At 36.0% G+C, this 26,326-nt stretch overlaps 1 protein-coding gene across 1 annotated transcript in view; it reads left to right on the top strand.

Annotated features, from left to right (window-relative positions):
* The window catches only part of LOC132513053 (P2R1A-PPP2R2A-interacting phosphatase regulator 1-like), a 43,120-nt gene extending 23,883 nt beyond the window's left edge, over positions 1 to 19,237 (top strand). Inside the window, 6 exon segments of the mRNA XM_060137268.1 lie at positions 3,809 to 3,856; positions 3,954 to 4,005; positions 6,937 to 6,999; positions 9,705 to 9,801; positions 11,597 to 11,777; positions 19,172 to 19,237. Coding sequence (XP_059993251.1) covers positions 3,809 to 3,856; positions 3,954 to 4,005; positions 6,937 to 6,999; positions 9,705 to 9,801; positions 11,597 to 11,777; positions 19,172 to 19,237 — 507 coding nt within the window.
* Positions 19,238 to 26,326: the final 7,089 nt, after the last annotated feature.

The following is a 26,326-nucleotide window of genomic DNA, read 5'->3' as shown; positions in this document are numbered from 1 at the left end:
CTTTCCCTCCTCTAAACTTCTGTTCATATGGTTCCTTCTGCTGTTACAGCCTCCCCTCCACCCTCTGCTTGTCCAGATTTTAAACATCTTTCAAGGCCGAGGTCAAATTTTAAGTCACACAACTCACACCACTCTTTATTACAGACTATTTATGACATTTATTGTTTATACTGTAGACAGTAATATTTAAACTCTTTTAATCACGCACTGCATCAATAAAAACTGAGCGCATGCTTCCAATTTATGTCTATTGTATTTACATTATCGCCATATACTGTGAATATAGTGTATATTGAGTGCCAGCATATAGTGTGAATCATAGAATATATGCAAGATTAGAGATATAACAAGAATGAGATGAAGATGAAATGATGTTTCTAGAAATTTTAAAATTTTATTTTATTAATTATAGATGATTATTGAGAGTCAATATGAATTCGTATTTCCAATGGTCTTGAGGATTAGAATTACTTTAGCCAGCTCCTTGACAAAGCAGATTAGCTCAGCACTGTGTTTTCAGTCAGGTGGCTGATGAGAAGCTGTGCCGGGAGAGGCTGTTGTCTGCACAGACTTGCATCACTAATCTCTGTCCAAGGTTTCTCGTGGGAATCTTGTTAAGGCGCTTGTCCATTTTGCGGTGCTTGGTTTAGTTAAAACTAGATAATATATCCATATGCCTGCCTAACCTGGCACAGGCGAACTGCAATTAGTTGTACTTAGCTAAAGGCCAAAAAAAGGCTCTTCTCTCACGAGATCTTTGGACCCTATGGGCTGAGTGAGGGCACCAGCGTCAATCTGTATGTCTAATATCGGCAAGCTTTCATTTCTTACTGTCTTGGATTTTAAAGTATATAAATTAAATTTCTATTTTGTTTTCTTTTTTCTTCTCCTGGGCTATGACTGTGCTTACTTTGGAGATTGACTAAACGTATATAATAAAGCTTGTCTTTCCAATGTGATTCTAGGCCTCTTTAAGGGAAGGCTCAGCTGCTTATTTCATGTTCCGCATAATATTTAGCACCATATTTCCCCAGCACCATCCTAAGTTCTTCATTATTTGTGAAGTATGTTTTTAGGAATGCCAGGATGAATTTGGACTGTGGGTTGTTGAGGTTTTCTTTAACCATTTAACCATTTTTAAGACTACAATTCAATAGTATTAAGTACATTCACAATGTTGGGCAGCCATCACTACTCTACACTTCCAGGACTTTTTCATCATCCCAAACAGAAACTCCGTACCCATTCAGCAATAACTCCCCATTCTACCCTCCCACTCCTGTAACCTCTGTTCTACTTTCTGTCTCTATGCATTTGACTATTCTAGGTAGCTCATATAAGTGGAAGCATACAATATTTGTTCTTTTGTGTTTGGTTTATTTCACTTAGCATAATCTTTTCAAGATTCATTCATATTGTAGCATGTGTCAGAACTTCATTCTTTTTGTGGCTGAATAATATTCCATTGTATGTATATACTATCTAAAAAAACTATTCATCTGGTAAAGGATACCTTTTGGCTATTGTGAATACTGCTGCTATGAACACTGGTGTACAAGTATCTGTTTGAGTCCCTGCTTTCAATTCTTTTGGGTATATACCTAGGAATGGGATTGCTGGATCATATGATAATTTAATCTTTAACTTTTTGAGAAACCAATTTTTTCCCAGAGTGTGCACCATTTTACATTCCCACTAGCAATTCATGTTCCAGTTTCTCTGCATTCTCAACAACACTTGTTTTTTTTTCCCCATATTTTAAAATAATGCCTATCCTAATGCATGTAAAGCAGTATCTTATTATGGGTTTGATTTGCATTTCCCTAATAAAAAATGATGTTGAGCATCTTTTCATATGCTTATTGGCCATTTCTATATCTTTTTTGGAGGAACATCTATTTAAGTCCTTTGCCCATACAGATTTTCCTCAACTTGTGATGGGCATATGTCCCAATAAACCTATCATAAGTTAAAAATATCCTAAGACGAAAATGCATTTAATGCAGCGAAATTCTGAACATCATAGCTTAACCTAGCCTATCTTAAACGTGCTCAGAACACTTACATTAGCCTACAGCTGGGCAAAGTCATCTAACACAAAGCCTATTTTATAATAAAGTAAGGAATATCTTATGTAATTTATTGAATACTGTCCTGAAAGTGAAAACAGAATGGTTGTCTGGGTACAGAATGGTTGTAAGGGTATCGGATGTTTACCTTCGTGATTGCATGGCCGACAGGGAGCTGCCATGGCTGCCGCTGCGCAGCATCACGAGAGAGTATCTGACTGCATATCACTAGCCCGGGAAAAGGTCAAATTCAAAATCGAAGTAGGGTTTCTACTGAATGCACATTGCTTTTGCACCATCGTAAAGTTGAAAAATTATAAGCAGAACCATTGTAAATTGGGGACCATCTGTATTTCAAGTGAGTTGTTTTGTTGTTGTCACTGAGTTGTAGGAATATTTTATAAATTCTGGATATTAATCCTTTATCAGATATATGATTTGCAAACATCTCCAATTCTGTGATTGTCTTTTCACTCTCTTTTGATGCAGAAAATTTTTAATTTTTATGAAGTTCAATTTATTTTTTCTTTTGTTACCTGTGTATCATATCCAAAAAATCATTGCCAAATCCAATGACATGAAGCTTTTGCCCTATGTTTTCTTCTAAGAGTTTTATAGTTTTAAGTTTTAACTTTAGGTCTTTGATCCATTTTGAGTTAACTTTTGTATATGGTGTAAGGAAAGTGTTCATTCTTTCACATGTGGATGTTCAGTTTTCCAGCACCATTTGTTGAAAAGACCGTCCTTTCCCCACTGAATGGTCTTAGCATCCTTATTGAAAATCAATTGACTATATACGCAAGGGATTATTTCTAGGCTCTCTCTATTCTATTCCATTGGTCTATATGTCTGTCCTTATGCCAGAACCACACTGTTTTGATTACTGTAACTTTGTGTAGTGAGTTTTAAAACCAGGTAATGTAGTCCTCCCAAGTTTATTCTTTCTCAAGGTCATTTTTCTATTTTGACAGAAAATGCCATTGAGATTTTGATAGGGGTTGCCTTCCATCTGTAAATCACTTTGGGTAGTATTGCCTTTTTAACAATATTAAGTCTTCCAATTCACAAACACAGGATGTCTTTCCATATGTGGGTTATTTTTTTAAGTAACTATGTGAAAAATACTTGCATACTTATAAAAAGGTCAAACAATATGGTAAAGTACAGAGAAAGAAAGAACAAACTGTCACAGATCTCACTACTCATTGATAAGTACTGTTAACTTTTTGGGGAACATCCTTCTGAGCACCTCTCATTTACAGTTTTACATAAAAAGCATTTGTGGTTTTTTCCTACTTAATATGTAATACATGTTTTTCAATGTCAATGACTAGATTTAAATCATGCTTGTACCATCATTTGCTTAAGCAAACCCATGCTGAAAGACATTTAGTTTGTTGGACTGTGAGTACTATTTGTTAATATCATAGTATTAATGGTTGGAAAAATAGTTTAATGTTTAATGTTTGATGTTTTCTCTTTTGAATGAAGAAAGGTACAAAGTTTTTCATCTAATCAATTCCTGCATATCCAATGTACTATAATGCATAAGTAATAGATCTCTGTGTGGTAGGTGCAACAATGAAAAGTAGAGAACCGGACACTTGTTTAGAGTTTTGTTTATACTCTAGCTCTACTATAGCCCAGTGAATAATAATAAATGTACAGCCAAATGAAGTAAAACTTTGTAAAATCATAGGAACAGGGCATTAGTTTATCCTCACGTTCTCACCTTTCAGGAAGAAGCCATGGATTTAATGAATAGGGAAACAATGCATGAATGGTGAGTAGTGTGCATTGAATTACTATTCTGATCATATTCAGTTATATCTTTTATTTTAGATAGGTAAACTTCAGTACTGATATCATTTTTTTTGTAAGGAGGTACAAACTGCAATACAGATGGGTCAGTCTTGGAAAGAAACTTTGAAGTATGGTATGGTATGGTATTAGCACTTCAATTTTGTAGAAAATTTGAAATTTTTACTGATTTTTCATGTTGGCACTACCTAGTTTTGCTGTAATTTCTAGACATTTAAACTCTCATTTGAAACTAAAATTATATATGCTGCATAATTTTTTTTTTTTTTTTTTTTGCGGTACGCGGGCCTCTCACCGTTGTGGCCTCTCCTGTTGCGGAGCACAGGCTCCGGACGCATAGGCTCAGTGGCCATGGCTCACAGGCCCAGCCACTCCACGGCATGTGGGATCCTTCTGGAACGGGGCACGAACCCGTGTCCCCTGAATCAGCAGGCAGACTCTCAACCACTGTGCCACCAGGGAAGCCCTGCATAATTTTTTATTGCTCTTAAGAAACAGTTTATGATTTACCCATAAAAATAACATTGTTTGAGAGTGGGGTTCAAAGTAAATAGTTGTCTGATACGAAACCACTGTTCCTGTGGATCAACTTCCTCTCTGTCCTAGTGAGTCTAAAAAAAGTTCAGTTGTGCTGGTTGAATTGCTTAGATGATGAAATGATAAATGATTTCACTCCCTTCTATGTAATTTATTAACTATATATTAGAATTTTAAACCACAGGCCATGGATTTACTGGGAAAATACTGCATTTTTATGCCTGTAATACATATACTCCTACTAGCATTTTAATGTACAGCCTTTCATTTAAACATGTTTGGAATGTAGTTACATTCCTTGCTAACATTTTTTTATGTCCCTGTACATATTATAATTACTAAGTTGTGGTAGTTGAATGATGTTTAGGGTTCTTTTCCATGGACATCTCAGATAATGACAAAAGAAGAACTGAGCTGAAATTTGAGTAGAAGAGGTTCTGGTTAGATGTCAGTTTCTAGATTTGGGATTATTAGGTAGGGAAATGGGTCATCAGCAGAAGCAGTGACATCTTATTTTCTTTTGAGCCCTGAGCGCCTTAGATTGCCATCTATTCCTGATTTAGGAATAAGTCCTGAAGAATGAGTAGATAACCTCTGGAGCCTGTCACTTTTCATGTTTTGGTGCTAATACAATTTATAGAGGCTCTTGGATTCCCTTAACTGACCTAATTCTAATTAATTTAAGTGTTAGTGTGAGTGAGTAAATCTGCATGTGTGAGAAAGAGGAAAGAAACATGTAATATAACTTTACTTGTGTCTTGGAGAAGAAAAGAACATGTTTTAAAATCCTGAATTGTGTGGTCCTGATTTTGTCCACATAAAATCTATAAACATTTTTATAGCTGTTTTTGTTGTCCCATTTGTATCTTAGTTCTAACCAAAGCTTTTTTGATCCTTTCCTGGACACAGCATTGTAGTTTTCAATAACAAATCACAGGTCAAACCCAAAGAGAAAGACTGAAATTTAGGATTTGTGTATCTGTTAGGTATTGCTCAATATTGAGTAGTCACATTCTAGGTCTTTTCTGGGTGCTAGGGAAGCCCCTTATCCGACATGTAGCTCTCTTTCCCAAAAGGCAAAAGGTGCCTTTGCTTATTGAAGTGAATCTTGGGTTCCCTGCTTGCTTTAGGATGGTGAGAGCTCCATGGTACAACCACTGACGCAGTAAGGATTCCCTTCCCCGTGCCATAGCTATCACCCTCAGCACTTGATAAGTAAGCAATAGGTGCTACAATTGGACACTGCTTATAAAGAGTAACAACGATTTAGAGAAACCACCTTCTCCAAAGTCCACTGATTTAATTCTAGACCCCAAAAACTTCTCTCACCAGGGCGACTGAGAAGGTAAGAAAGGAGTGTCTAAAAGTCTGTGTCCCTTGAAATACTTATAAAACATCAATGTTTCACCACCCAAATCTTTTGGGGGATACATTTTGCTATAGTTATAGCTGATTCAAAATGGCAGTTTTCCCTTTCATTTCTTAAACTATTATTTACATATTACAAAAGTCACCAACCTTTAAGTATATGATTTGATTAATTTTGGTAAATGTGTACAATCCTGTACCTGTAACCGTAATCAAGATATAGAACAGTTCCGACACTCTGAACAGTTTCCTCGTGATCTTTCACACTTGATCTCCTCCCCCCACCTCTGCCCACCCTAGGAAACCACTAATCTGCTTTCTGAGAAAAGTTATACCGGGTTCAATCCCTGGTTGGGGAACTAAGATCTGCAAGCTGCACGGTGCAGCCAAAAAAAAAAAAAAATTGTAGCTCCAGGTTCTGTGACAACCAAACAAGTAATGTCTTTTTAGTTAAATTAAAATGTCATCGTTTTGGTTTATTTTTATTTTATTATTTTTTTTTTCGGTACGCGGGCCTCTCTCGTTGCGCAGCACAGGCTCCGGACGCGCAGGCTCAGCGGCCATGGCTCACGGGCCCTAGCCGCTCCGTGGTATGTGGGATCCTCCCGGACCGGGGCACGAACCCGTGTCCTCTGTATCGGCAGGCGGACTCTCAACCGCTGCGCCACCAGGGAAGCCCGTTTTGTATTTTTGAAAAGAATCAACTAAGAATGTGTGAGAACATGTGACCATATGAAGAATCAGTAATTCATTAACCCTGTCTGAACATAGCCTTCCTCTGACCCAGCTTGTTCATAAGGATCAGAGCTAACTCTCGAATGAACGTTTAACTACCATACCCCCTCATTCACTCATGATTTTCACTTTGTCTTAAGGCAGGTCACAGCCAGGACTACAGGTCCTTCTAGCTTTTTTTCCCCACAACTTGGGAAAATCCTGAATCCTTATAAGTTACAAGACAGTTTTCTGTCCTGAGGCTTTCCTGTTTTTACCTAGATTTAGAGAAAAGCAATGAAATCATGTGATGTGGGATACTACATACAGTCCTCTTTTAGTGTATATCCTTAGATCTGTTATAACGAAATAGTCACAGCTGATCTTGTTCAAATGTTTTCTTGTAACGATTATAATTTTATTTTAGAAGAAGTCAAAGTCCCAACCAACACTATTAGACCAAGTATCCTTGGACCATTAAAAATAAAAGGTACTTTTATCTGCCAACAGAAATAAATATAACTTTATTTTCATAAGATATCATATAAAATCAAGTATTATACAAAAATTCATTTTAAAGGATTTATTTATTTAAAACATATTTGATAAATTACTAGAGGCCTTTTGTTTCACTGAAAGGAGACTATGTGTAAAGACATTTTGAAAGCTATAAAGGGCCATATAAATGTGAACTGAAAATTTTAATTCCAGTTTAGTCAACTATTATGATTTTCATTGTATAATTCACCAAGCTAGCTGCCTTAAATACTTTCTGAAACAAGGTGGGGAATGAATGAATGAATAGAGTGATTCAGCCATCAAGTATTCTCCTGAATCTCAACTCCTGACCTGCCCCACCACTACACGTACACGTTGATATCATATGAATAAGTTGACACAAATTAGATCCACTTACAGCACTAAAAATATACGCTAAAGTGTATGTTGATGTTTCAGTTGTTTATGGGGGTTCTGTTTGGTTAAATATATGGAAAATGATCCACCTATTCAGTAATAAAAGGTCAAGGAAAGAACAGAAGTGGTTTTTTTTTTAAACTGCCACAGTTCTGGATCCTTTCTCACCCCTGCCTCACTAAGCTATGTACTTCCTTTTTTGGGATATGACTACTGAATTATAGGCTTAATACAAAGTTAAACTATAATAGGGAGGGAAAATGGATAAATGGGAAAGGAGATTAAACTTAAAAATGTATATTTGTGAAAAATCCATTAAGATGGGAAAGAAGAAGGAGAAAGAAGAAGAAATGGAAGGGGGGGGCAGAGGTAGGGGAAGAGCAAAACTAGAGGGAAGGAAACTGAAATGCACTGCAGTGTTCCCTGCATTTGGCATGAATTAATGGCAGTCTTCCTAACAACATACCTAACTCAGCGTGTACTCGTTATATTCTAAGACTAAGAGGAGATCAGTTCTGGAAAATGCTCTTTTACAAACTAAGCACATTGTTTTATGACAATGGATCAATGACCTAGCTTAAGTGTCTTTTACCTGTGCTGTGAAGTTTGGGCTAATGTTGAAAAAACATTCAAATGTATTAGCAGTTGAAGAGCTGTTAGGAAGTTGGGGGGGGTCATTTGAGTATTTAAAATCAAATACGCTTAAATTAAAGACAGTGTTTTACTAAATTAAAATAATTCTTCTTTTAAGATAACACATAAAATGTTTCATGACATTGAAAATGCCTGGAATTTTCTTAGAATTTATGATTTTAAAAATTGGTTTTATATTTCAATTTTGACATAATAGACTTGGTTTCCATCCAGTGTTTTGGTGGATGTGGCATGTTCCACATGAGCTTCTTGTACCTGGTTTTCAGCTGCTCTGGAAGTTGACTGCCTCACTTCTTTGAGGTGTCCCTAAGAACTCCAAAGCAAATTCTATAAGTACCACACGGTCTATATGTTTTAAGTCAGACCCTCCCAAATATAGTCTATACAGATCTGGTCAAAGTTTATCTGACTATCCAGATGTAATAACAGATTAAACAGAAATTTAATTTTAATTATATATTTTGGAATATGAATATTTATTTGGGAAACAACAAAGTATGTCCAATTATCACATTAATACAAGTGAAGTGTGGGGAAAGATGGTATAAAAAATCAAAAAGAGGTCCTGGGGGGAAAAAACAAAAAAAGAATGAGGACTCTCTGTAAAGTGAAGAAGAAATAAAGGTTAGAGTTTCCAAGCATATGAAGGCATATTTTATGGTGGTTAGCAGCAATTACTTCCGTTGGGAACAAGCAAGAAAAAATAAGGCTTCAAGTGAGAATTCTGAGAAATCTACAGAGATTGGGCAGCTATAAATATTGTTTTACGAGTAATAATGATTTTAACAAAGAAAATTTTAATTTTCTTCTATGATGAATTTGTTTTGATTTGTCTTGTTTTTAATTTAAACCAAAAAGGAGAGATGAGTAGTTTTTCCATAATGGTGTAAGTGTATCTGGCATGGGATAATACCTAGACCTCTTTCAAGCTCTATGAGCCATGATTATACTCCTACGGAAGGTCTGGAAATCTCTATTCCTAGGGATGTTTTTTAATGAGTAGGTGGCCGTAGTGTTTTATCATTCAAATATATTCCACCATAGAAGTTATGGACTTGATCATCAGTTTTACTCACATCCAGACATGGTTATCACATGAACGTGTAACATTTACTTCAAAGTGAAGATTATAGCAATGTGGTTTTTTGAGATTAAGTTTTTCTCCCTAATCTTTGAAAATGTATTTATTTTGTTCATTGTATGCTGTAAAAAAAAAAATCGATCTATTTAGTTCATTGTGTATGTTTAGCAAAATAAGGAGAGCAGTAACTTAAAGTTTTAAAATAAGGAATGAGATTAAATTAGGGTACATCCTCACTACATAGCTATATAAACTTATGTTGTAGAATTTAGTTACTAATATGAGAAAAATTATAATCATTAAAAACAAAAAGTAGATTACATATCAGTATTATATACAGTGCAAATCCAATTTTGTTTAAAAAAATCATGTATACACACATATTCAGGAATTACTGAAAAATGGTTATCTCTGGATAATTTTTTCCTTTTGTTTTTCTGTATTTTATAAATTAATTGCAATGAACAAGTTTTACTTTTGCAATTAAAAGCATAATAAACACGTTAGACAAAATATATCTACCTCGATCTGCATTTTCATCATAGGTGAAATGACATTTGAACATCAGCCAAAGAGATTTTTCCAAGACACAACCAACGTGCTTTCTTCTGATACTACCCAGCTATCTGATAGGAATGTATTGTGAGTATTAACATGAGATTTCAAGCATTCATTGACCACTTTTAACTGGGTTTTTAAGTCTACTTTGGTTATTGTATATACTCAGAAGTATGGTATATTATGAAATATTTTTAGAAGTTTTAAAAAATGAATATCCCAAATGGATACTATAATATTAACTTTAGTTCTTCTCCCCAACACTTATGTGTGACATTAATATATGGTAGACACATTTTTATTTTATATCTTTATTGGATTATAATTGCTTTACAATGTTGTGTTAGTTTCTGCTGTACAACAGAGTGAATCAGCTATACGTATACATATATCCCCATATCCCTTCCCTCTTGAGACTCCCTCCCACCCTCCCTATCCCACCCCTCTAGGTGGTCACAAAACACAGAGCTGATATCCCTGTGCTCTGTGGCTGCTTCCCACTAGCTATCTGTTTTACATTTGGTAGCATATATATGTCAATGCTACTCTCTTACTTCATCCCAGCTTCCCCTCCCCCCCATGTCCTCAAGTCCATTCTCTACATCTGCGTCTTTATTCCTGCCCTGCCACTAGGTTCATCGGTACCGTTTTTTCAGATTCTACGTATATGCGTTAGCATATGGTATTTGTTTTTCTCTTTCTGACTTACTTCACTCTGTATGACAGTCTCTAGGTCCATCCACCTCACTACAAATAACTCAGTTTAGTTGCTTTTTATGGCTGAGTAATATTCCATTGTATATACGTGTCACATCTTCTTTATCCATTCATCTGTCGATGGACATTTAGGTTGCTTCCATGTCCTGGCTATTGTAAGCAGTGCTGCAATAAACATTGTGGTACATGACTCTTTTTGAATTATGGTTTTCTCAGGATATATGCCCAGTAGTGGGATTGCTGGGTCCTATGGTAGTTCTATTTTTAGTTTTTTAAGGAACCTCCATACTGTTCTCCATAGTGGCTGTATCAATTTATATTCCCACCAACAGGGCAAGAGGGTTCCCTTTTCTCCACACCCTCTTCAGCATTTATTGTTTCTAGATTTTTTGATGATGGCCATTCTGACTGGTGTGAGGTGATACCTCACTGTAGTTTTGATCTGCATTTCTCTAATGATTAGTGATGTTGAGCATCTTTTCATGTGTTTGTCGGCAATCTGTATGTCTACTTTGGAGAAATGTCTATTTAGGTCTTCTGCCCATTTTTAGATTGGGTTGTTTGTTTTTTGATATTGATCTGCATGAGCTGCTTGTATATTTTGGAGATTAATCCTTTGTCAGTTGCTTCGTTTGCAAATATTTTCTCCCATTCTGAGGGTTGTCTTTTCGTCTTGTTTATGGTTTCCTTTGCTGTGCAAAAGCTTTTAAGTTTCATTAGGTCCCAGTTGTTTATTTTTAATTTTATTTCCATTACTCTAGGAGGTGGGTCAAAAAGGATCTTGCTGTGATTTATTAGACACATTTTTAGAAGTGGGGTTTTGGCATTAGATTAAGAGGTATTAGAGATATACATAAAAATGCAATCTTGGAAAAGAGTCATCTTCTGCCCCATTTTTTCTATCTTGGATTTTTGAGTGCTTTGTTAGACTGAGCATATTATTTAAAAGTGTGCCACTAAAGCAAGTTTTAATGATCAAAATGGGAAATACAGTGAATGGATTTTTATTGCTGTTACCGTTGGTTTTGTTTTACTGCTCTTATGAAACTGCTCTTGTAACTAATGCCAATTCTTTGCTTCACGTATTTTGCATTCATTTGTAGACAAAGCACAGAGATCTCTTGAATTCTGTTATCAATGAGTGGTATTTTCTTTTTCCTAGTCTATCTTCAGATGCTCTTGATAGAAACAGCAGCAGTGCAGGGTCTTCTCATAATTCACCAGCTAAAATCAGCACTGTCACAAACTCTCCTGTGTTGCCTTCTGATTTTAGTTCTCTATTTATTCTAGCAGATGAGCTTTTAACTAAGTGGTTTACCTATCCCAAGACTCTCCCCAATACAGCAATGGAGAAACAAACGTGCACTCGCTTGATCTCTCTCTCTCTCTCTCTCTCTCTCTCTCTCTCTCTCTCTCTCTCTCTCTCACACACACACACACACACACACACATTAGAGTAATAACAGGATTGTATGTGGTATAATTTAGACTATTTCCTATTTATCTTTTTTTCTCAATTTCCTAGAATTCTGTTTATCTATAGAACTTGCATGTCTAATTCCTGGGTATGCCCTTAAAAACAATGTAGTAATACTTTCAAAGATGTTTTCTAAATAAGAAGTATGTTGACGATACAATCATACATCTTCAAGTTGCTAATGTATAAAAATATGCTGTACCTTGATTTTTTAAAAAAATAATTGAGAGCTCTATCTATTTATGTGAATTAAAAAATAAATAAAATTATACATTCTAATGAAATATTATTGTTCCATTAATCAACAGGTAAAATGGTTTTTCAAATTATGTACTGAATATTTATGCTAGTTTTTAATATTTTCAGTAATTGCTAGTTTCCATTTGGTAAGGAAAAATCATCTATCAAAAGCAGTTTTAAAATTAAGCTAGTTATACTGTATTGATCCAAGGATTGCCAATTTTTGACATGAATCCTTGGATGTGTAATTTGTTGGGGAGGAATAGGTAGGGGAAGCAAGATGAATGGAAGCTAATTGAATAGCAAGAAAATAATATGTAATTGGGGCTTCACTCAATTTGTACTTAACCTGGTTATCCCTGATCAATTTTGTACTCTAATTAAGTGTGGAAAAAAGACAATGTGGATAAATTGTGGTGGTTTACATTTCTGTGAATTACCTTTTATTCATCATCATGACTACTGATTTGATTAAATATAGGCTTAATATGTTAGGGCTTTTCTGCAGGAACCATGCACTTCCAGTTGTTCCCAAAGGGCTATAAAGGTTTGTTTAAAACCCAATTTTCTATTCAAAAGTCTTAAGGATTTTTTAAATAAGAAAAATCATGTATTAAAAATTTTAAATATAAAGTAAGTGCTTTAGGTAATTGGGGGTAGTATTAGCATTTTGCAAAATAGAAATGTATCTTCATGAAATGAAGTTGAAAATTGGTTTAAATTTCCTCAGCTAATGAAGGTAGGAGTGGCTATCTAAAATATTTATTAAACATTTTTCCTTGTCATTAGAAATAATCAGGCGAATTCTATCAAACATTTAGAGAAGAGCTAACACCTATCCTTCTCAAACTCTTCCAAAATATCGCAGAGGGAGGAACACTCCCAAACTCCTTCTACGAGGCCACCATCACCTTGATACCAAAACCAGACAAGGATGTCACAAAGAAAGAAAACTACAGGCCAATATCACTGATGAACATAGATGCAAAAATCCTCAACAAAATACTAGCAAACAGAATCCAACAGCACATTAAAAGGATCATACACCATGATCAAGTGGGGTTTATTCCAGGAATGCAAGGATTCTTCAATATACGCAAATCTATCAATGTGATAAACCATATTAACAAACTGAAGGAGAAAAACCATATGATCATCTCAATAGATGCAGAGAAAGCTTTTGACAAAATTCAACACCCATTTATGATAAAAACCCTGCAGAAAGTCGGCATAGAGGGAACTTTCCTCAACATAATAAAGGCCATATATGACAAGCCCACAGCAAACATCATCCTCAATGGTGAAAAACTGAAAGCATTTCCACTAAGATCAGGAACAAGACAAGGTTGCCCACTCTCACCACTCTTATTCAACATAGTTTTGGAAGTTTTAGCCACAGCAATCAGAGAAGAAAAGGAAATAAAAGGAATCCAAATCGGAAAAGAAGAAGTAAAGCTGTCACTGTTTGCAGATGACATGATCCTATACATAGAGAACCCTAAAGATGCTACCAGAAAACTACTAGAGCTAATCAATGAATTTGGTAAAGTGGCAGGATACAAAATTAATGCACAGAAATCTCTGGCATTCCTATATACTAATGATGAAAAATCTGAAAGTGAAATCAAGAAAACACTCCCATTTACCATTGCAACAAAAAGAATAAAATATCTAGGAATAAACCTACCTAAGGAGACAAAAGACCTGTATGCAGAAAATTATAAGACACTGATGAAAGAAATTAAAGACGATACAAATAGATGGAGAGATATACCATGTTCTTGGATTGGAAGAATCAACATTGTGAAAATGACTCTACTACCGAAAGCAATCTATAGATTCAATGCAATCCCTATCAAACTACCACTGGCATTTTTCACAGAACTAGAACAAAAAATTTCACAATTTGTATGGAAACACAAAAGACCCCGAATAGCCAAAGCAATTTTGAGAACGAAAGAAGGAACTGGAGGAATCAGGCTCCCAGACTTCAGACTATACTACAAAGCTACAGTTATCAAGACGGTATGGTACTGGCACAAAAACAGAAAGATAGATCAATGGAACAGGATAGAAAGCCCAGAGATAAACCCACGCACATATGGTCACCTTATCTTTGACAAAGGAGGCAGAAATGTACAGTGGAGAAAGGACAGCCTATTCAATAAGTGGTGCTGGGAAAACTGGACAGCTACATGTAAAGGTATGAAATTAGATCACTCCCTAACACCATACACAAAAATAAGCTCAAAATGGATTAAAGACCTAAATGTAAGGCCAGAAACTATCAAACTCTTAGAGGAAAACATAGGCAGAACACTCTATGACATAAATCACAGCAAGGTCCTTTTTGACCCACCTCCTAGAGAAATGGAAATAAAAACAAGAGTAAACAAATGGGACCTAATGAAACTTAAAAGCTTTTGCGCAGCAAAGGAAACCATAAAGAAGACCAAAAGACAACCCTCAGAATGGGAAAAAATATTTGCAAATGAAGCAACTGACAAAGGATTGATCTCCAAAATTTATAAGCAGCTCATGCAGCTTAATAACAAAAAAACAAACAACCCAATCCAAAAATGGGCAGAAGACCTAAATAGACATTTCTCCAAAGAAGATATACAGAGTGCCAACAAACACATGAAAGAATGCTCAACATCACTAATCATGAGAGAAATGCAAATCAAAACTACAATGAGATATCATCTCACACCAGTCAGAATGGCCATCATCAAAAAATCTAGAAACAATAAATGCTGGAGAGGGTGTGGAGAAAAGGGAACCCTCTTACACTGTTGGTGGGAATGTAAATTGATACAGCCACTGTGGAGAACAGTATGGAGGTTCCTTAAAAAGCTACAAATAGAACTACCATATGACCCAGCAATCCCACTACTGGGCATATACCCTGAGAAAACCATAATTCAAAAAGAGTCATGTACCAAAATGTTCATTGCAGCTCTATTTACAATAGCCCAGAGATGGAAACAACCTAAGTGTCCATCATCGGATGAATGGATAAAGAAGATGTGGCACATATATACAATGGAATATTACTCAGCCATAAAAAGAGACGAAATTGAGCTATTTGTAATGAGGTGGATAGATCTAGAGTCTGTAATACAGAGTGAAGTAAGTCAGAAAGAGAGAGACAAATACCGTATGCTAACACATATATATGGAATTTAAAAAAAAAATGTCATGAAAAACCTAGGGGTGAAACAGGAATAAAGACACAGACTTACTAGAGAATGGACTTGAGGTTATGGGGAGGGGGAAGGGTAAACGGTGACAAAGCGATAAAGAGGCATGGACATATATACACTACCAAACGTAAGGTAAATAGCTAGTGGGAAGCAGCCGCATAGCACAGGGAGATCAGCTCGGTGCTTTGTGACCGCCTGGAGGGGTGGGATAGGGAGGGTGGGAGGGAGGGAGACGCAAGCGGGAAGAGATATGGGAATATATGTATGTATATAACTGATTCATTTTGTTGTGAAGCTGAAGCTAACATACCATTGTAAAGCAATTATACTCCAATAAAAAAAAATTATTGAACTAAATTAAAAAAAATAAATAAATAAATAAATAAAAAAATAAAATATTTATTAAACATTTTTCCTTGTCATTAGAAATAATCAGAATTATGGAAATCTGATGTAGGTATATTCCACATGGGAAAAAGATTGGCATCAAGAATTTTTTGACAATAGCCCTGATGGAATTGATTAGAATGTATATATATGGCGGGGGGAAAGTCTATTCACCTATGAATAAATGAAACTGAATATTTCTGAGATGACTGGAATCATATGGTCTCCTGAAACTGGGATAGGATTCTACAAATTGGCTAAGGACAAGTGAACTATCAATATCGCCTTTGTTACTTAACTTCTTGCCCGACTTCAGTGGACGAGTTGTGAACATATAAGGGGGCCCTCATGGAATGAGGTGTGATTGCAGTGGTGTTCCTTGCTGAAATTATAGATCAATGACAGAAAAAAAGGTCCCCATGTGCTATCAACACTTCAGCAAAAAAAGTTTTTCAGAATGATCAAGTACAAAGACTAAGGATGGAGAAAGTGAACAATGGGGGTGAGACTACTACTCATTTGTGTGAGGAACTTTCATCAATAAATCTTGGTAATCTTGGCTATCTCATCTCAATATACTTTTTTTTTCAACTTAGACAATTTCTTTCACTCTATTTGGTTAGTTTTTATTGTTTTAGCTGAATCCTAGGATGCCACAATCACTGTAATATGCTCAGAATTGAGGACTTTGTAGTTGGTTTTCCATTCTGTTACCTTTCGAGCTTGTGTATTGGGGGGCTCCATATCTTAAATGATTTTCCATTTATTAATTTTCAGACCAAAGCAATTCTAACTTTTACATGAGGTATTTTGTGGTTGATTTTTTTTTTTTTTTTTTTTTTTTTGCTGTACGCGGGCTTCTCACTGTTGTGGCCTCTCCCACTGCGGAGCACAGGCTCCCGACATGCAGGCTCAGCAGCCATGGCTCACGGGCCCAGCCGCTCCGCGGCATGTGGGACCTTCCCAGACCAGACCACGAACGCGCGTCCCCTGCATCAGGAGGCGGACTCTCAAACACTGCGCCACCAGGGAAGCCCTGTGGTTGATTTTTTTAAATTATGGAAAGACTATGTTTTGTTATCCTAAACATGCCAAGGAATTGTCATGCCAGTTTTCCACAGGGAAAGACATGTATTAGTTTCCTAGAGCTGCCATAACAGAGTACCACAAACTGGGTAGCCCAAGACAACAGAAATGGATTATCTCATAGATCTGGAGGCCAAAAGTCCAAAATCAAGATGTCAGCAGCATTGGTTCCTTCTGGAGGCTTTAAGGGAGAATCTGTTAATGTCTTTCTCCTAGCTTCTAGTGGTTGCCAGAAATCCTTGCCTTGCAGACATATTACTCCAGTCTCTGTCTCCATCATCACTTGGGGTTCTCCCTGTGTCCTTGTGTTTTCACATGGCCTTATAAAGACATCAGTCATTGGGTTTGGGGCCCACCCTAATCCAGCATGATGTCATCTTAACTTGATTATATCTGTAGAAACCCTATTTTCAAATAAGGTCACATTAACAGGTGCTGAGGGTTAGAAATTCAACATTTATCTTTTTGGGGACACAATTCAACCCACAACAGGATAGTTTTGGTATTTTGATTGTTCCAATTTTCTTAAATTAGTTTTTTTAATTGTCTATCTTATAACCCATCTTTAAAAAAATGTAAGAACAAGAGGTAATCATATTGTACATAAGTGTTCGTATGTCTTCTTCCTATATATTATAAATGTATATATGTGTATATATATATGCTAGTTTTCACATTGTCACTAAGAAGATAAATGAAAATGGAAATAGTTTTTCATATACTTTAAAAGCATCGTTTTTAACCCTTAAATATGTGTTCGTGTTCAATCAAGTATTCTTATTTTACTTATAACCTTATAAAAGAGCAGCACCCAGATACATCCTAACATGAAAACTCACTGCAGTAATAAATTAGATTCTCAGACCAAGGAAAAAAAATATATGGTTCTTAAAATTTATAATGACTAAGTCAACTAATCAAGCTTGTAATTTCAAATATATTCAATAAGTATCTAATGCATACTTTCTGTGTACATAAACTATACTTAAAACTGTAGGTTATATGAAGATGAGTGAGATACCATTGCTATCTTTAAGCAGGATAACATAAGTGCAAAAATGATGGTACAAGTCAGTCTAAGATAATATGACTCTAAATACACATATGAAAGGACCTCTGTACTATAAAAGTATGAGAGAAAGACAATATTGAAATTACAGAAACTTAGATCTTAAAGGATTTTAGAAGTCTTTTAATCTACCTCTCATTGCAAGAATCCTTTTAAGAACCCCAGACAGGTTACCTTTTAGCCTGAGTTTGAAATCTTGTGATTTCAAAGTGACTGACTGAACTCCGTCACAGGCCAGTTCATTCTATTGTTGGACAACTCTCACTGTTAGAAAGCTCTTACATTAAAAATGGGTATGGAGTTAGAATTTGTATCTACGTGGCCTGTTTCACTGGCTCTTTAGAACTGAGGCAAATCGAGTGAGATTTTAAAAGCACACGAGTTAAGATTCTAATTCTGCATTAATCTTTGTCCCTGCCCCTTGAATTATTAGTACTCCCACTACAGGATATTTAATCTCATCTGCTAAATGAATTTTTAAAATTCACCTAGAAGCAACTACATATAAATATCCATGATGAAAATGCATGTATGGTACTTTGAATATCTATGGAGAAAACTAATTACAATTTGCCTGAAGTGTTTTTAAATATTTTAAATCTTAAAAGTTGAGCTTGAAAAATACATCATATAGGTAGACTTCACTCTCAGATAGTTGAAATTGTGCATTTTTAAAAGGCCAGAGAACAATAGTTTACTCTGGTGAAAAGGTAGCTTTCTTTCCCTTAAATTCCATGATATCTCACAGCATTTCTTAAAATGTGCTTCTTAACCCAAGAGTAAATAAGATTGATTTTTACAAATGTCCACAAGGTATAGGTAGAAAAGAATAGAAATAGGAATCATATAGGAATCTTGGAAACTTGCTCAACTTTCTTGATAATGGGAAATAATGACCCTAGTCTCTCAGAAGAAATGTGTCAAACTGATGCAGTTATTAACTGAATCCCATAAATTGCCCAATAAGCTATTGTATGAAATCGGAGATCTCTGTGGCATTACTGACAGCAAAGCAAATTGGGAACATTGGTTCACACCAACCTTTTAGGCGAGGGAACAGCCTACATTATTAGTGAGTACAGAAGTCAGGAAGCCTGACTTGTAGGTCCAGCTCTGTCACTAGCTCTGTATGACTTTGGGCAGGTCACGCCACCTCTCTGGGTTTCATATTTCCAATCGGTAAAATAGAGTTGGACTAGATATTTGTAAGATCCCTTCTGCCTCTTAAAATGTTATTGATTCTGTAAAAACATCTGCCTTCATCTTTGCTAGCATGACAGCGAAAGTCATGATGACATTAAACTTCAGAAGGCCTTAAGAAAATATTTAGGAAATTAGAGAGCTTTGTACCTAATATTTTGATTCTTTCTGGCAACAAGAAACTCATTTTCTTCAGCCTCATCAGTAGTTTCCTCCCTTCTATGAATTATGCATGCTTTATGATGAAATGTGGAAAGCTCATTTCCCCCTGGTTTCTTGTTTTGTGTGGATAGATGATCCTCTAAGGATTTCCATATTAATAACAAGTTCCCACTGACAAAACACTAATCATAAAATTTTCTTTCTACTATAACTACAGCTTGAGACAAAACAAAATAAAGGTATACTTGGTATATATATATATATATATATATATATTTTTTTTTTTTTGCGGTATGTGGGCCTCTCACTGTTGTGGCCTCCCCCGTTGCGGAGCACAGGCTCCGGACGCGCAGGCTCAGCGGCCATGGCTCACAGGCCCAGCTGCTCCGCGGCATGTGGGATCTTCCCGGACTGGGGCACGAACCCGTGTCCCCTGCATCGGCAGGCGGACTCTCAACCACTGCGCCACCAGGGAAGCCCTATACTTGGTATATTTGTTTCAAAGAAGCAAAGGAGACAGGGCCAAAAGCAACATCAACTATAAAAAAAGTCTGTCCCAATACACATTTGGAAGTACTCAACTAGTACTAAAAAGCAGATAACCAGCAAAATAGCCTTTTCTTTTTCCTTGATAATTATTATATGGTTATAAGAAAAATTTCTTCCTCTAATTTCAGTTTAGTTGATTTTTTGGCATGACTCGTGTTTGGTAACTCTCCATTGAACACAAATGAAAAAGGACACACTTGAAAGTCGCGAACAGCTGGTCTGTGACTCTGTGCTGAGGAAAGAAATATTTTGAAATTACACTATCCAGCAGAGGAACCTAAATATACTTTTCATTTCTAGTCCCGCTTTCCTGAGAGGAAGGGTTTAGTTTGCTTCCTTAGCTAGACATATTGAACTCTGCAGTGGTTTACATCAAGTCTTATTCTTAGATAATCTTTTCATAAGTGTGAGGTCTTTGGAGAGGAAGGTGCTAAGGCTAGCATGTTCGGGCTGTCAAGGGAAGTTCAGCTAAAACTCCCTTAAACTTGATTTGGAATACATTTCCATGCCACATTGATTAGCAGAGATTTAAAAAATTTTATAATAGACAAGTCTGTTAAGAGTGTGGGGAAAGTGGTATTTGAATTCACTGTGGTAGATTCTTAATGTCCTTTCTGGAGGAAGTTTGGTAGTATGTATCAAAAGCCTTAAAAATGTGTACATCTTTTGATATAGCAACTCATAGGAATTTTTCTTAGGGAAAAATATAGGACAGGTTGCAATGGATGTTTACTGTAATGTTCTTTGCCACCGTGAAAAACCTAATGTTTTTAACAAATGGGGCTGGGGCAACTGAATATCCACGTGCAAAACAATGAAGTTAGATTCCTACCTTATGCCATATGCAAAAATTAACTCAAAATGGATCAATGACCTAAATATTAAGACCTAAAACCATTAAACTTTTAGAAAAAAAAGGGGGTAAATCTTTATGACCTTGGATTTGGCAATGGATTCTTAGCTATAGCACTAAAAGCATGAGCAACAAAAGAAAAAAAATAGATAAATCGAACTTTATAAAAATTAAGAACTTTTGCGCATCTAAGAACATTAACAAGACAGTGAAAAGGCAACCTATAGAATAAGAAAAAATATTAGTAAATCATATCTGATAAGGGTTTAATCCAGAATATATAAAGAATTCCTAGAACTCAGCAACAAAAAGATAACCCAATCAAAACATGGGCAAAGGACCTCATGAATAGACATTTCTCCAGAGAAGATATACAAATGGTCAATAAGCACATGAAAAGATGTTCAACATCATTAGTTATTAGGGAAATGCAAATAGAAACCACAAAGAGATACCACTTCATACATGAGGATGGCTATAATCAAAAAGACATATGATAGCAAGTGTTGGTGGGGATGCAGAGAAATAGGACCTTTACACATTGCTGGTTGGAATGTAAAATGACACAGCAACTGTGGAAAACAGTTTAGAAGTTCCTCAAAATATTAAACATATAATTATCATATTATCCAATAATTCCACTCCTTGGAAACAAAGACTCAAACAGGTACTTGTATGCCAGTGTTCCTTGCAGCATTATTCATTCACAACAGCCAAAAGGTGCAACTTTTGTCCATCACCAGACGAATGGATAAAAATGTGGTATACCCATACAACGGAATATTATTCAGCCACAGAAAGGAATAAAGTTCTGACACATGCTACAACATGGATGAACCTTGCAAACATTATGCTAAGTGAAATAAGCCAGACACGAAAAGATAAATACTGCATGTCGCCACTTACTTAGAATAGACAAATTTGTAGAAACAGAAAGTAGATTACAGGTTACCAGGGGCTGGTGTGAGGGAGAATGGAGAGTTATTCTTAATGGGTACAGAATATCTGTTTGGAATGATGAAAAACTTTTGGAAATAGATAGTGGGAATGGTACAACATTGTGAATGTAATTAATGCCACTGAATTGTATACTTAAAAATGGTTAAAATGGCAAGTTTGATATAAAAAACAAAAAACGTAGTATTAACACTAAAGGATCAGTTAAGCCAGCACTTATCAGGGTGTTTTATAAAATGTGAATAAGTAAGTGTCCTGAAGAATTAAAGAAGGGAGAGACCGTGGAGAATCTATGGTCAAGTAAGTTTGGGAAACTCTGTTAATTCATTTCTTTAACATCGTGAAAGCCCAAGAAAGGGGATATGGTATGGAGCATATTTAAACTATGTAACCTAAGTTCTCTTTTTTGAGGGTCATCTTGTGGAACTGATGTTATGTTGAATGCCCTTTGGGAAACATTGGATTAAACAAATTACGGTACATTCATTTCATGGAAATCTCTGCACCCATTAAGAATGATGACATGGTCATATATTACTTGATATGGAAAGATGTTTATACTGTATCATAAAGTAAAAAAGCAGTGTGATTAATGGGATCTCATTTTTGTTTTTAAAAGGTATATGCATATATTTTATAGGGATCTATAACAGAAAAAGTTCTTGTAAGGCTATATGCCAAAATGTTTACATCTCTGGGAGATGGGAAGATGCATGATTTTGTTTTCATTTGCATTTCTCTTTGCTTGTCTTATTTTCAATTTTTTGCACATGGCATATCTGTTACTTGTATAATCAAGAAATAATAGAAGTTAAATATGTTTTAGAAACTCATATGCAGTTATTAATTATGTGAGGGACAGGATAAGAGGATTAGCACTCCCTTACTGCTATTGGATTCTTCACTTACTTCTATTTGAATTTTCACTGAAGGAGAGTCAAAGAGCCTTTCAACTATTGGAAAGTTCTACTCATTCAAAAATTCCCCCAGATATTGAACTAAAATCTGTCTTCCATCCTTTGGTCCTAATTTGTCATAGGGAATGCCACAAAATAGGCAAAGTCTATCACCTCTCCCATAGATGTAGACTTTCAGATGCTTGGCAACAGCTACCATGTCTAGACAGATCTTTTCTCCTCAAGGTTTCCATTCTAGTATTTTATTCCCTGAGATGGTTTCCAGGCCTTGTTACCATCCTGGCCATTAGCCTCCAGTATGTCAATATCCTTCAAGTGTGGCACCCAGAAGTGACCACAACACTCCACACTTGTTTTTCACATTTCATTAAAAGTTCCTTAAAGATTGTGATATTATTAGATCCCTCTGATTAAAAAAGTAATTTCAGAATATTTCCCAGTGTGGTGTGACTGTACTCTGAATCCTATCCTAAGATTATATATGAGAGATACTCAATTATCTATTTTTCCCATCTTTTAATTTCTAAAGCTATATAGATGAATAAAATATTCCAGATCTGTTCCTCATCTGATCTCCTGCATTTATAAAAACCCTAGTAGAATTTTTTACCAAACACTGAAAGGAGAATGAGAGAGCTTCCACACTGATGGAGAGGGCAAGGGATTCCCTATAGTCTAGCCAAGGAATCTGAAGAACCTCTTGTCCTATACCATTTTCTACTCTTTGTCCCAGTTATTTGGTACCAATTTTTAGATAAGGTCAAGCTGCATCCAGATTAATTGACCTCCTTACTGAGAGGCACCTCACAAGATGACAGTGACAAGCCAGGGTTCATGGTGATGTACTGGAATATCATTTATTGTCATTGATCTGATCCCAGATCTCCCAACCAACCTAGTGTGTATTGGTCTCCTTTCCAGCCTAATGAATCCTTTCCTTTTATTCCTTTTGCCAATCCTTCCACATGGTAGGCACTATTTAAAAGAACCTGGTTAACTGTATATACCAGCTCCGAATAGCATTGGGCCCAATGCCTTCCACGTGTTCCTATGTGCTTAGTTTTTTCAAGAGAGTAGTTTCCTAATTGTAGAGACTGCATCTTGGTACACAGTTTGCACAGGATACTTAATAGTTATACTTGCTAAGCAGATATAACTTTAAATTTTCAACTTTTGAAGAGTTTTCATTTATGCTATTTTAAAAATCAACTCTGTTGAGATATAATTTCCACACTTACTATAAGTTTCACCTATTTTAAGCTTGCAGTCAAGATATAGCCACTTCCATTGTCACAGAAAATGTCCACTGACCCTTTGTAGTTAATCTTCCTCTACTCCTACCACTGGCTCTAGGTTACCACTGATCTCCTTTTCTTCATCACTACAGATTAGATTTCTCTCCTATAGAATTTCATATATATGTATAAAATCATATAGTATATACTTTTTTGTGTCTGGTTGCTTTTGCTTAGAATGTCCTTGAAATCCATTCATGTTGCTTCCTGTATTGGTACTTAATTACTTTTTATTGCTGAGTTGTGTTTCATTGTATGTATATGGTACAATTCACCTTTTGATGGACATTTGGGTTGTTTCCAGTTGGGGGTTATTACAGATAAAGCTGCTATGAATATTTGTGTTTAAGCTTTTGTGTAGATGTGTATTTTAATTTCTCTTAAGTAAATACCTAGTAGGATTGCTATATTATATGGCGAGTGCATGTTTAACTTTATAAGAAATTGCCGATCTGTTTTCCAAAGTAATTTTACCATTTTATATTCCCACCAGCAATGCATGTTCATTTATGTGCCTCATGTATGTAGTTTGTTTAAATAATATTTTGATTTTGAAATCCTATTTTTCCAAAGGATTTGTTGTGTTAAATGTTGCTTGAGATAAGAAAGCCATCGATGAAAATGAGGAAATATGTTTAAATATTTATTTTATCAAAAATGCTCATCAGATTATATTTGTTTTCAAAGAATTTACCTTGTAGATCTTGGGTTTTGGTATTTGGCCAAAGGCAATTATTCATTACTGTTTAAAATGATCAGCTAAAGGGAATACTTCCTTCCAAAGATAATCCTATTTGATTTAGAAAATAAACTGACGACTTTCTCCAGAGGCTTAATTCATAGATAAATCATAGTCAGTTCAAGAGAATCTATGGCCTGCTAAAGTCTCAGTGACATACTAAATGTGTTTGTAGGCTCCCAAACTCCCTCACCTACTGGCAGGAGAAGAGTCTGACTTTCATAGGGATTTGCCAGTGTCCTGTTGGTTAGGGGGTTGTGGGTACCTGGAAAACTATGAAGCATGGTATTAGCCTTTGGATCTTGGTGACAAGAAAGAAAGAAAGAAAAAAAAAGCAAAACAAAATAGTGGATGTACTTGGTCTATTTCATCATACCCAAGATCCAAGCGTTTAATAGAGCACATGTTACCAAGCAACAGGCTTTGCTAATTTCAGTTTACCAAACAGGAACTCCAGCAGAAGTGCCAGGGTTGTCTGAGTCTTGTCTGGGACTCCTCAAGTGTTGGGCAGGAGAAGGAAGCTATTTGAATGTGGTACCACATTCTCCAGGCTATCAACTAAAGGATTTTTCTGTCTCCTTTCCTACGTTGTGAAAGCAGGGGTGCTGTACTTGCCTTTAGGGACGTCTATCCCATCGTAGATGGTCTGCAACAAACAGATCCAATACTGTTTTCCTTCGTGACATAGGACCCACATAATATCACATTTGAGGACTATTGGGGGTCATTAGGCAGTGCTTGCTCTATGTCAGAGATATAACCCTTCTGCTCCTAGTTTTTCTGTTTCCATGAGAAGCTTTTCTTCAGTCTCCAATTTTCTCTAAGCTATTTAAATATATTATTATTTACTCCATTCAAAGATTCATCTTCCCTTTAGAAATCAAACATTGAAGGACTGCATTACCATATTATATTGAACTTTTCTTGGTTGTGAGCCTTTCAGGGAACCTGGCTTCATTATTCAATGATAACTGAAACCAGGAAAAGATATATCTCGGGTTCAGATTCTTAGGTTGAGTGGTTCAAAGTCCCATATTATTTCTTACGAATGAAAGTGGCTTTCTTTTTTAGAAACAAAGCTCACTTTTCAGGAAGTTGAATAGCAGTACTACACTTTCAGAGACTAAGCATGTTAACAGGAACTAGGCACTGTCTCTCTGCTGATGTATTATTTATTGTATTTATATTCTGTTTCTTTCCCCAAAGGACTTGAATTAGAGACAACCGAAGTTGATAGCTTGTCTTTAGTTTTGTCCCATCTTGCTTTCTGTTGCCTCTTTCCCTCCAGCTGCCCAAGTGCCAGCCTTCCCTCCCTCTGCTGGTACCTTCCAGGTCTGCCCTCTTCCAAAAGGGGCCGGGGCCGATGCTCCAGAGGTTCATCTTCTTCCCCTCTTCTAATCAAAACTCCCATCCTAGCGAGTCTGTAATCAATTTGGACATTCTGATTAAAGTTCTTCGCAGGAAAATTAAAGTGACCAATAAATTTAACTCTGAGGGGAGGTGTTTGTATTTTAAAGCAGTAATCTAGCTCTAACCTCAATCATTGGATTTTGTGGGGTTGGTGGTCAGGAGATGATGTAGCTGGGAGCTTCTGTTCCCTTCCTGTCCCCTCTCCAAGTCTCCCCCAAGCACAACATGGAGTAAGCAGAAGCCATGGGCCCTTCTCTCCTATATTGACTTTTCTAAAAAATAAAAATAAATAAAATTTTAAAACTTTTTTAAAAAGTTTATATTTTATAATAAATACTCATAGAA

This window comes from Lagenorhynchus albirostris, chromosome X, assembly GCF_949774975.1.
Source record: "Lagenorhynchus albirostris chromosome X, mLagAlb1.1, whole genome shotgun sequence".
NCBI lineage: Eukaryota > Metazoa > Chordata > Mammalia > Artiodactyla > Delphinidae > Lagenorhynchus > Lagenorhynchus albirostris.
This window is presented reverse-complemented; position numbering and strand designations above follow the sequence as displayed.